Source organism: Platalea leucorodia, assembly GCF_965183815.1.
Source record: "Platalea leucorodia genome assembly, chromosome: 10".
Classification (NCBI taxonomy): domain Eukaryota; kingdom Metazoa; phylum Chordata; class Aves; order Pelecaniformes; family Threskiornithidae; genus Platalea; species Platalea leucorodia.
The window spans coordinates 561,433-573,794 of record NC_138832.1 but is presented as its reverse complement, the minus strand read 5'-3'; the positions used below and the strand labels follow the sequence as shown (position 1 = coordinate 573,794).

Genomic DNA, 12,362 nt, shown 5'->3' with positions numbered 1-12,362 from the left:
GCTATGTTTTGGATTTGCGCTGGATACACTGTTGCCAGCACAGGGATGTTTTTGTTATTGCTGAGCAGTGCTTACACACAGCCAAGGCCTTCTCTGCTCCTCACCCCACCCCGCAGCGAGCAGGCTGGGGGCACAGGGAGCTGGGAGGGGACACGGCCGGGACAGCTGCCCCCAGTGACCACGGGGATATCCCACACCACAGCATGTAAAGCTGGGGGAAGAAGGAGGAAAGGGGGGGCATTTGGAGTGATGGCGTTTGTCTTCCCAAGTCACCGTTACGCGTGATGGAGCCCTGCGTTCCTGGGGATGGCTGCACACCCGCCTGCCGATGGGAAGCGGTGAATGAATTCCTTGTTTTGCTTTGCTTGCACGCACAGCTTTTGCTTTACCTATTAAGCTGTCTTTATCTCAACCCACGAGTTTTCTTGCTTCTACTCTTTCGATTCTCGCCCCCATCCCACGGGGGGAGCGAGCGGCTGGGTGGGGCTCAGTTGCCAGCTGGGGTTAAACCACGACACGATGGCATGCCTGTATCTGTCTCTGAATTGCTTACCAGGCATAAATGTTCAGTAAAAAGGGAGACAGGACACCTGCCTCTTGTGCATGCTGTCTCCTGTCTCTCTTGAGGAAAAGAAAGAGTGGAAAAGGATCCAGTACCCATGCAGAAAACTTTGCCGTTGCTGCATTTCTATGATTATGGTGTAGAAATGGGTTCATCCAAGGAGAGAGGCGATCACTTCTGGCAAATGCTCACATCTTACCTAACGATAACAACAAAGGAAGGTGCCCACGCCCTCTGTGTCACACCACCAATTTGGTTTGGTGTCAAAGAGCAGCTTCTTGCCAGCTGACTCAGGTCAGTTGCTCAGTCCGAGATGACTTGGCAGTGCTCGCTTTGCTTCGGTTTCTACTGCAGATGTCCTTTTTAGCAGAAAACATTCTTCAAAGAAAGAAAATTCACTCTAAATTGCAAAACATACTGAAATCTACTAAACAAGAGGATGAAAAGGCCACGTCTCATAAGCCCTTCAAGCAGCCAGGTTCCTCTGATGCTTCTTGCTTAGCATTGCCTTCTGGCTTATGATGCCCTGCTGTTTTTTTTTTTTCCACTTGCAAACGCATTCAGGACTGCTAACACCCTGAAAAAGCAACAGGGGAACGCAGGGGGAGTAGAGCAAAACGGGCGTAGCTGATGCCTCTCAACCTACGCAGATCAGCTTGCAACGTACTGAACACTAACATCCTCCTTTAAAAAGCCCCGCGTATGCAGAGGTGCGAGGCTTATCGGGCTGTTATGTCAGGATTCCTGGGGGCTGTAATGGCAAAGGTGGGGTTCAAGGAACTGCGTGACGAGGGGCCGAGCTGCTCGGACCTCCATAAACGCGCAAGGCAGCACGCTCCCAGATGACGCCCAGGAGCTACCGCGCAGCTGAGCTGCGCCACGCGCGCCCGGTGCAGTCGCAGAGGAGCATCGGCTCTCTGCCCGCGCCGGGGCCGGGCGCTGCCCGCCCGCTGCCGCAGGGGAAGGGCAGCCTGGCAGCCGCCAGGGCCGCGGGCAGGCGGGGACACAGCCCCGGCCAACGCCGCCGCCCCAGGGGCTGCAGCGATCTCGCGGGCGCCCCGCTCCCAGGCCTCGTGCTGAACCTCTGTGCAGGGGGCAACTTCATTTCTTCTATATATTTCCAATGTTTAACTGCCAGAGTCGTACAACCGCTGCCCAGATCTCTGGGATCTACCAGAGCAGCTCAGAGAAACAAATGGTTTCTACCAGAAGCAGTAGAAAGTCTCCCAGAAGAGTTTTCTTTCAGTAAATGCTCATTTGATAAATTTAAAATGTTCCATGGGATGGCAGAATAATACGATTTTTTTCTTTTGTATTTAACTTTGTAACGTCAGCCTACAATCACAAGCAGAAAGTATCCGTTTCAAACTGAGCAGCCTACTGGAGCAGCCCAGCGCAGAGCCACCAGCGAGCGTGCCAAGCACAGACTGAAAGCCAGCCAGAGTAACAGTTGCCAATGCAGAAATGGCAAATTAGGACAGCCATTTTAAAATCAGCAATTTATGAAACGAGTGGAGCTCAGCGCTACGACAAAAATGTAATTAATAGGAACGACAGAAAAATACAAAGAATGGCACGTCTGTTCTCCACTACAAATTAATTTTTAACTCTGTGAAATGAAACTGCTTTCATCACACCGAAACAAAAAATGTTCCCATATGACTAAAAAAATTTCCGATGTTTTAGGAAATTTTGGAATTTCTTCCTGCAGGAAATGGCAACGTTTCCAGCTTTCCTCCCAGTTCAGGAGCACGCTTGTGAGGGGCATCCCTTGACTTCTGATCAGCTCTGGTTTTCACCGTGCTTTTTCCTTGAACTGACCATCTGAAAGTTGCTCGCGAATGCCTTTATCTTTCATTCGCCCAAGAGCAGGCAATTCAAAGGTGCCACCCTGGCACGGGCACAGAGCGAGCTGCTGTCTCCTGCCCGGAGCCGAGCGTGGCCTTGGCGGGTCCTCGGAGCGGAGGCGAGGGGAGTCGCGCATCGTCCGGAGGGGCCGCCCGGGCGGCGGATGGCGTTGGGCATTCACCGCCTCGCCACAGTGTTTCTGCTTTAATTCTTGCCGGGACTGTCCCACGCCTTCCTCAGTCTGAAGCCAGGGGCAGAAATCGCTCCCGACACGAGCGCCCACAAACCTGCCGGAGGCTCCCGGGCTCGGCACGGCCTCTGCCCCGCGCCGATACCTTCTACGCCGCGACGCCCGCAGGTGCTTTCGGCAGCGCGGTGACAGACCGTCATCGAGCATGGCCACGCTGCCAGGCGCCCGCCGGCAGCAGCGCCGTCCACCCGCGTCCTCCCGCTCGGCCTGCGGCGGCAGCCCCAGGGGCGGCGCGTCCCGAGGGAGGGGGCGATCCTGCCCCGGGCGCCGGTGCCCGTCCCCGCGGAGGCGATCCTGCCCCGGGGGCTGGCGTCCGTGCCCGTCCCCGCAGCCTCCCGGGAAGGAAACGTGGGTGGAAAGGCGCAGCCGTGCACCGGCACGGTTTTCTTTCAGATATGGCAATATGCAAAGCCACGGGTTCCTACGCAGGCTCCAAAACATGCTTTCTCTCTCATTTGCATCAGCATATTGAAATATATTGCCCTTCCAACCTCAGAAAAAGCACCAAATCACTACCAATTTTTAACTAGCTCTCTTTGGCTGGAATGAAGTGCTCCGAACAGGAGAACCAATGGGTTATCCTACAGACTGGCTGCAAGAAGTAATGCAGAGCACAGCCAGCTTCTGCGGAACAAATAAATACCAGCGAATGCTGCAAACAGCAGAAAAAAATGTTCAAGCTGTACAAGTAGGAGAACGGCTGTCACGGGCAAATCGTTACCGCATCCCGCCCAGAAGCCCTTGGTAATAGGGGACAGAGTACACAAAACGCCTGTGTAACTCAAACCCACCAGTACTCTTACAGCTTTTTATGCATTATTTCTTTGGTGAAATCCTCTCAGCCACTGTTTCCTATGCCAAGCATCTCGTAGAGCTTACCCTTTCATTGCAACTAGCACTTAAGAGAAACAGGGGGGGAAGTTATCACTGTTGATATCAAGCATGAGACTTTGCAACCAGTTCCCAGAGGGCGGAAGAGCTCAGAAATTCAAGACATGGGGAGAAGAGGATGGGAGGGCACAGAGGAGGATGGGGGAACGCCTGCCCTTGAACCGTCTTACAACGAACGGGCGAAAAGGCAAATAGGCGTTTCGTGTTGTAAGAGCAGACGGGCAGGTCCCGCACGAACGCGCCACGCGTGTACGCCCTGCAGAGCCCAGCCCTTACCGACGTGACGCATCTCCCCTTCCCAGTGGGGAGGGAGAGCCGGAGCGCGGGAGAGCCAGCAAGACAGGGAGGGACAGATAGAGGAGGGAGCGGGAAAGAGGGAAACCATTTTATGGTATTTGGTACCTGCTATGGAAACACTAGGGAAACTCCAGAACCAAAATCAATTGGGTGGAAGGAGCAAGTTGGAAAATAAAGAACACTGGAAATGGTTATTTTTCCTTCTCTCGTTGCCACAGACATAAATCCCAATTTAATAGCAGAGGAGAGGGCCACGCAGCCCCTCGGGCAGAGCAGTTCACCTCCAGCACCACAGGCGGGCTGCTGCCTCAGCCAGCACAACCTGGGTGAGGAGCGAGAGTACCGACCATTTCATCATGCCCCCGGGCTCGGCCAGCATGGTAACGCAAGGACCATGACCCTTCCAGTCTGGAGTGTTTTCTGGGGGGTTCTGGGCATCTTTGAAGAAAACCAGCCAGTCTCTCCGTGCGTTATGCCACCAGGACCCAGCTCCTGACGGGGATTTCGGTGCGCACCCAGCGTCAAGTCAAACAGCCCATCTTTAGAAAGGGCCACTCGCTGCCCTCACACCACCGCGGGCCGAGCCTAGGTAACCAGCTGTGCAAAAGGATAACCTTGTTTATCACTTTAAATGAAAACTACCACATGGGAAAGACTAAATAAATCAGCATCCTCAAAATGAAATGAAAGCAAGTCAACCAGCTAAGCATGGAAGAAAATATATGAGCTTTGACTTGCATGCCACAATCCTTCAGACAGCAACTCTCAGGAGCAAGGAAAGGAACCGCGACCGCTGTGCACCGGCACTGGGCGACCCAGCGGCCGTGCCAGCCGCGGGGGAAGCTGGCAGTGCCCATCTCTGCTGCTCCGCCTGGCCGCGAGGCGCTCGCTGCGCCCGCTGTTATCCTGCAAGAATAAGGCGTGCACAGAACTTGAACACCCCGGCTACTCCAGTTACCCTGCCCCAGTGTATCACTTGTTTCACAACCTTATCTCAAGCCAGGTCAGATGAGTGTCTTGTCACGGCCTGGTAGCGTGCCAATTCACACTTAAGTGAGTCCCGAGTTCTCTAAACCAGGCACAGCGCTGGTGCAGGACAGGCATTTTGTGCTGTGATTACAACAGCCTTCTCGTGCCTGTCAGTAGGGAATCTATGAAAGCAGCTTTTAATTAACGCTGCATCCTGGGAAAGCTCAGCTCCCATCCCTCCCAAGCTTCGCCCTGCCCCACACTCGAGAAGCCACCCGTGACCCACCCATGCTCCACGTGGATCTGATTCTGCACGGAAAAGTGGAGTGGTGGTTTGGCAACTGGGGACAAAACTTGGCTGCAGAAGACCTTAGCACGCAGTTACAAATCCTGCGATCTATAGGCTTTGAAACAGCGGCCTGATCCAGCGGTGCTGAAGGCAGGGAGCCCGTCAGCCAAGTGCTGCAGGGTCTGGGGTCCCCCCGTCCACCCCGGGCTCCCCCTGGGGCTGTGAAAAGCCCGACAGCGAGCAGTGACTGAAGATGGCTTGGCAAGCACCGACATGAATTCAGGGTACTTTTCAGGCATGTGCTAGGAAAGGTTTCTCCTACCATAAATTTGCTGGGATCTCTGTTGTGACCTGGAGCATTCACTGCAAATTTAAGGCATAGTCGCTCCTGGTGAATAACAGCGATGCAAGCTGGCCTAGCACGACGTGGAAACACAGATGACCATGATTTAAGTGTACGCCACTGAACTCACTGCTACCCATGACTCGCTCAAAATCTGGAAATGATCAGGAAAAATATGGAATTGGTAGTTTTCCAAACAAGACGTGACAAGAGATCAACCCTATCACCTACTAAATAAAAGGGACGAGAAACGGGCATTGCCTGGTGGAAGCGCAGCGCTCTGAAGACAGCCTTCGCTTGCCCCACAACGACTCGCACCTACGCGGAAACGTCGGAACGCGATGCCCGAAGTCTCCCGAAAAGAGCAAAACCTCAGCTGCATCTCGGGAGAAGGAGCTGATTCCGGCCGAGAGCACTGGTAACGGGAGTGCCTGATGTGCACGTTTAAAGAAGAAAAAACAAGAATTGAAAGGTGATGAGGAAGAATTTTTAATGCTTTCTCTTCTGCTTTTACCAGGAACCATCAAAAAGCTTTAGCACGTCAACGTTCCCCACCGCCCAAGGTTCACCGTCCATGGATCCGCACCAGCGGCTGCGGACCACGAGTACGTATCACGAAGCTGGCCACAGGGACAGGCTTCAGAAAGAGCATTCGTCCGTGCACGGCTTGTCTTCAAAAGAAATATTTACATAATATCGCCATTTGCCTGAGCAGAAAGGTCATCCTGGCAACAGCAGAGGGGAGGGCCGTCCCCTTCCCAAGGGCACTTGAGTCCCGCCGCGAAGAGCCGAGGGTCCCCCGGGCCCTCCTGGGGAAGGGGACGCCAGAGCGGCGCCCGGGCGGGCGTGGGGCGGACGGCGGCTGGGTCCGGGCTGGCAGCGGGGGCGGCCGGAGAGCGGCCTCCCGCCACGTCTCATCCGTTGGTGCAACAACCCGCCCTTGGTCTTTTTATCAGAATCTTATCTCCTCCTTCAGCAGGTAGAAATTATTGCAGGCATTATCTGCAAGCAGTAACACAATTACATAGCTGGCCACAAAAAGATTATATAGCCATTATGCCAGGTGATGCATAAACACAGGGCACTCGCCCAGGCTGATTACAGCTGAACCAAAGAAAGGAATCCGCGGGCAGGTGTAACCTGCAAACACAGGGATACCAAACAGGTAACAGTAGTAACAGCAAATGCCACTTACATGTCTGAAACTACATGGACAGCTAGATTTTTCTGAGCCAATTACTCCCTAAATTTATCGCCTTTGTTTCCATTGCTTCAGTAACAGCTCCTTCTTTGACTCCATTTTAGCTTAAACCAAATCAGCCTGCACCACTTACCCGGTGCTGGGTTTTGGTCTTAGGAGTCATTTTCACACCGTAACCTTGGATTCATTCTATCAGTGCTGCATCTCACTCTTAAAACAGGTTATTCAGCCACCTCAGAGACCGCCGGTAGTCATTATGCAATAACCAGAGCACAAAGATAAACAGCTACAAGTCCACAGTGTCACAAAAGCTTGGATTAATTTGTTAATTATATGTAAGCATCACTGGCACGATCAGGTACACCATATGAAAAGCCTTAAATTAATTCAAGCTGTGTCAATGCCTACTTTGTTTCCTCTGTAATGTTTCAGTGCCTCTAAACCCAGACAAATCCCCGCTCTGCAGACGCGCAGGGGCAGGCAGCAGCCACGGGTCTGCCCCGGCGCCGCTGCCCGTGCCCGGAGACCACCGGCCACGCCGCCAAACGGCGGGGACGGCTCCTGCCGAGAGGGCACCTCAGCTCGGCCCCGTCAGGTCCGCTGGCCGCCCGGGCAGCCGCCGGCAGCGGACAGCGTTTGCTTCGTGAGCCGTGCGTGCTGCATCCCGGACCGAGGTGGACACCAGCACCCGATTTGCCATTAGCGATCCCTCAAGCAACCCAGCCCCCCTCTCCCACGGCTTTAGAGGGAAACTCTTCTACTCAGACCTCCAAACCCACACTGAGAGTAGTTTACATGAAAGGAAAATGTAAACAACTCCCCCAAAATATTAAGAAACTGTTCATGCTTTAATGGCATATATGAAGACGGGGGGGGGGAAGGGGTGTCTAACTTCAAAAATGCCGATCTGTACCTGACCCAGACTGCGCCAGGGCAGAGCTGGCGTTCACCCCGGAGGGAAGAGCTGCAGTCCCGCTAGCACAACGAGGGACCGTTCAAAACGGGAAAGAACTAGGAGCAACACACCTTAAAATGTTTATTCTTCTTCAAAGAAGACGGGGCTGCAGCTGCAGCTGCCAGCACCGCGGGGATGCGAAGCGCAGAGCTGCCTGGGCTGGCAACGCTGCAGCGAGCCCACAGAAGTGCCCTCCGCCGCTCTCAAGGAAAACGCCGAGAGTCCGTCTCCCGAGGCCGAGGGCAAAGCCTTCTGTGCAACGCTCAAACCTAGCTCTAGTGGGGGAGTATGGCTCCGAAGCAGACCATCCTTCGGCGAGGGAACTCTGCTGTAAAGCGTTTTGGCTCCCGTGACCCTCTTTCACACGAGCGCGGCTGCCTGGGAAGCTGACACGATCCGCTGCCACCAGCCCCAGCTGCAGCAGAGAAAACTAAACGCCACAGCTATCGACAGGCAGCACAGTGTAAAGTTGATGGAGACTTTGCTAGGATGAAATAGAAACCTGGCAGCAATTAACCCGTACGGCTTTAGCCGGAGCACAAAGGAGCGTTCCGCTTTCCTTACAGCATTTTAAAATCGCATCCGAGCACAGAGAGCGGTACAAATACTGCCAGTCCATCGCTCGCTCGCAGCAGCCGGGTAACGCTGTACGAGCAACCGAGTTCAAAGGACGAGGTAATGGTATTTTAAAACCTCTCTGTGCTAGCTCCGACTCCACTGATCCCAGCAGAAGTCTGCCCCGGGAGCCCAGGCGCCCTCGCAGCCGCTGGGCCAGGGATGCAGCAGGCTGAACAGAGCCGCGAGGAAGAGGAGGGTACGGCATTTCCCGCAGGAATAAGGGAGACGCCATTTATTTCTAAGGCAAGACTCGGGGGAAATCCGACTGCCTGCTGACCACCACCTAAGCCCAAACCCGCGTTCCTCACCGTGGTATTCCCCATCTGCGAGGGGTTCTATTGCACGGGCTTCGCAGGCAAATAAACCATCGCAAGGCTGAGCCTCCTGCCACCAAACACCTGCACCGTCCCCTGCGCCGTTCGGACAGGCAAACTTTTCCCACTTTACCCATCTTGCTGACTCTGCGCTAATCTCGGCAGAGATTTACCCAGGCTCCCGAGGAACACGGGCAGGGCACAGGCAGCTCCTGCCGCCATGCGACGCTCACAGCAGGACGCGTTTTGACCTTTCCTTACTTTTATCCCAGGTTTTTTGCCAAGTCCTCAACTTCTTCATAAAACCCCCAAGTAAATTGTCGTGTGGGTGATAATTCCTACACCGCCCGAATAAAGCCGCAAGCATTTTAAAGCAGCAGAACAAGCGCGGAAGCAGGAGCGCGATGCATTTGCCCTGTGCTAATTTAAAGGGAACATGGAACTGTTCGTCCTAACCTCCGCTCCCACCAGGCAGAGTACCACAGGGTGGGCACGCCGCGACGCCAGCCCTGGCTGCGGCCGTGCCAACTGCTTGCGGCTGGGGCTGCCGTCTCTGTCGGCTGCAGCACTTCGCTCACGCAGCAGTGCGTTTGCCACGATTAAAGCTGATGAGCCAGTGTGCCTGCTGGTTTAATTGTGTTTTACAGAGAGAGTTAATCTCCTTTTTTTGAGGTTAATCCACCAGGAAAAATTACTTCTGATCGAATCCTTCTTCTCAAACACATAAACCTTTCCTTCTCTGCTGTATTCCTAAATACTCTTCTATCTCTACTTTAAAACACATCTTCTACCGGTACTTACCAGGGAGCTGGGAGGCACAGGCGGTATTTCCCTGCCTACCCGTGCGGCAGTCTCAGCCTGCCCCGCACAGCCCGTCCCCGCTCGCCTGGCTCACGGCGGAGCAAGGCGCAGGGAAAATTTTAACCCGATCTCAAGACCAGTCTGCGCTTGAAGCACAGCATCCCGACTCCCGCACGCTTACAGCGGCCGAGAGAAGGGGGAGTAACAGAGGCATAATGAAATGAGATAAATGCGATCAGCCTTAAGGGCACGGCGGCGATACCGGGCGTGCAGCGCGGTATTTCTGGCACGATCTCGCCTAGTAAGCCACAGGTGACAGCCTGTCGCCGAAAGGGAAGGCTCCGACAGCGGAGCGGTGAATCAAGTGGGGGCAGCGGGGACAGAGGCGGGCTGGACGCGCGGCGTTTGCCGGGGCGGCTGCGGGAGGCAGCGGGGCGGCCGGCGGGGCACGGGGTGCGGGCACGATGCAGGCTGCAGGACGCGGGGTGCGGGGGTACCGGCGGGGTGCGGGCGCGATGCAGGCTGCAGGACGCGGGGTGCGGGGGTACCGGCGGGGTGCGGGCGCGATGCAGGCTGCAGGACGCGGGGTGCGGGGGTACCGGCGGGGTGCGGGCGCGATGCAGGCTGCAGGACGCGGGGTGCGGGGGTACCGGCGGGGTGCGGGCGCGATGCAGGCTGCAGGACGCGGGGTGCGGGGTACCGGCGGGGTGCGGGCGCGATGCAGGCTGCAGGACGCGGGGTGCGGGGTACCGGCGGGGTGCGGGCGCGATGCAGGCTGCAGGACGCGGGGTGCGGGGTACCGGCGGGGTGCGGGCGCGATGCAGGCTGCAGGACGCGGGGTGCGGGGTACCGGCGGGGTGCGGGCGCGATGCAGGCTGCAGGACGCGGGGTGCGGGGTACCGGCGGGGTGCGGGCGCGATGCAGGCTGCAGGACGCGGGATGCGGGGGTACCGGCCGGGTGCGGGCGCGATGCAGGCTGCAGGACGCGGGATGCGGGGTACCGGTGGGGTGCGGGCGCGATGCAGGCTGCAGGACGCGGGGTGCGGGGTACCGGCGGGGTGCGGGCACGATGCAGGCTGCAGGACGCGGGGTACCGGCGGGGTGCGGGCGCGATGCAGGCTGCAGGACGCGGGGTACCGGCGGGGTGCGGGCGCGATGCAGGCTGCAGGACGCGGGGTACCGGCGGGGTGCGGGCGCGATGCAGGCTGCAGGACGCGTGGTGCTGATGCCGGCGGGACGCCGGTGCCGGCGGGGCGGCCGGCGGGGCGCGGGGTGCCGGTGGGGCGCGGGCACGAAGCAGGTTGCGGGACGCGGGGTGCCGGCGGGGCGCGATGCGGGGCGCGGGGCGCGATGCGGGGCGCGGGTACTCACCGGAGGTCGCCGTAGGCGCCGGCGTAGCCCTCGGCCCAGGGCCCCAGCTCGCTCTTGATGCAGGCGGCGGGCGCGGCGAAGGGCGCCCGGCCGGCCGCGTACCAGGCGTCGGCGGGGAGGTCGGCGGCCTCGGCGGCCGGCCCGCGCCCGCAGGCGAAGGGCCCGGCGGGCGGCTCGGCGCAGGGCCCGTAGAGCTGCCCCTCCTCGGCGAAGACGACGGGCCAGGGGGGCGCGGGGCCCGGCGGGGCCGTCTCGGCGCCGTAGCGGCACGGGGCGCCCCAGCCGCCGCCCGCCGCCGGCCCCGGCGGGCTCTCCAGCTTGATGCGGGCGGGCGGCGGCGCCAGGCCGAAGGCGGGGGGCGGCCGCGCCGCGGGCCCCGGCGAGCCGCGGTAGAGCCCCGGCCCCGCGGGCGCGCCGACGGCCAGCGCGGCCTCGGGGCCGGCGAGGGCGGGCGGCGGCTCCGGCGGGTCCCCGGCGGGCGGGCGCGGGTGGCGGAGCGGCCCGGCGGGCAGGGCGAACATGCAGTCCTCGCGGGGCAGCGGCTCGCCCGGCGCCTCCAGCGCCTCCAGCGCCAGGCCCATGGAGGCGGAGACGGCCCTGCAGAGCTGCTTGGCGCTCTCGCCCAGCGGGTCCTCCTTGGGCGCCGGCTCGGCCTCGGGCGGCGGCAGCGGCGGCGGCAGCAGCGGCAGCGCGCCCGCCTCGCACAGCAGCTCCCTCAGCTCGCCGGGGCAGGGGAAGGGCGAGCCCATGCCCGGGCCGCCCGCCGGCAGCGCCCTGCCGGCGCCGCGGGGCTCCGGGAGCGGCAGGAGCGCGGGCGAGCCCGGCGGCGGGCGGGGGCTCGGCGGGCAGGGCGCGCACGCCGGCGGCTGCGGGCCGGCGCCCGGCTCCTCCCGCGGCGCCTGGAAAGCCTCGCAGACGCTCTGGAAGAAGGTCTGAAAAGCCCCGCGGAAGGTCCTGCCCCCCGCCCGCGGGTAGACGCGGCCGACCCCCAGCTGCACCTCCATGCCCGCCGAGCGCGGGGCAGCCCAGGCGGCAGGGGCGGGGGAGGCGGGGGCGGGGAGCCCCGGCGGCCGCCCCCCGGCAGCCGCCCGCCGTTGCCGGCTACCAGAGGCGCTGCTCCGCGGCGCCCATCCCCGCCGGAGCGGCTGCCGCGGCGGGGGCGGGACGCTGGGTGCGCGCAACAGGCGGCGAAAGTCGGGGCCGGGGCCGGGAGGGAGGCGCGGCGGGGGAGACCGCCCCGGCGGCCGCCCTGCCCCGGGCTCGGCTCCCCCGGCGGCGGCGAGCGCGGCCCGCGGGCGGCCCCGGAGCAGCGCGGAGCCGCAGCGCCGCCGCCGCCGCCTTTCGCCGCGATTTCTGGGCTCGGCCCCGCGGGCGGGGCGGGGCGGGGCGGCACCGCCCGCCGGGGACGGGGGACGGGGGACGGGGGACGGGGGCAGCGCCGGCCCCGGCCCCGGCCCCGGCCCCGGCCCCGGCCCCGGCCCCGGGCGGCTCCGCGCCTGCTGCCGCCTTCCTCTGCCCCACGTCCTGCCGCCGGCGAGGCTCCGCAGGTGCGTGCCCCTTGCGCGTACCTGCCGCCGCGCCCGCCACGCACAAGGCCGCAGAAGACCGAGCCCGCAGGCGTAATGAGTGCGGGAGCTACCGTCAGCCGGACTT

General features: G+C 60.3%; 1 protein-coding gene across 1 annotated transcript in view; it reads right to left on the bottom strand.

Annotated features, from left to right (window-relative positions):
• The window catches only part of AR (androgen receptor), a gene marked incomplete at both ends in the record, with an annotated part of 55,957 nt that extends 44,244 nt beyond the window's left edge, over nucleotides 1-11,713 (bottom strand). The window contains one exon of the mRNA XM_082322828.1: nucleotides 10,710-11,713. Within this exon, the coding sequence (XP_082178954.1) occupies nucleotides 10,710-11,713 (1,004 nt within the window). The remainder of the gene's footprint in view (nucleotides 1-10,709) is intronic.
• Nucleotides 11,714-12,362: the final 649 nt, after the last annotated feature.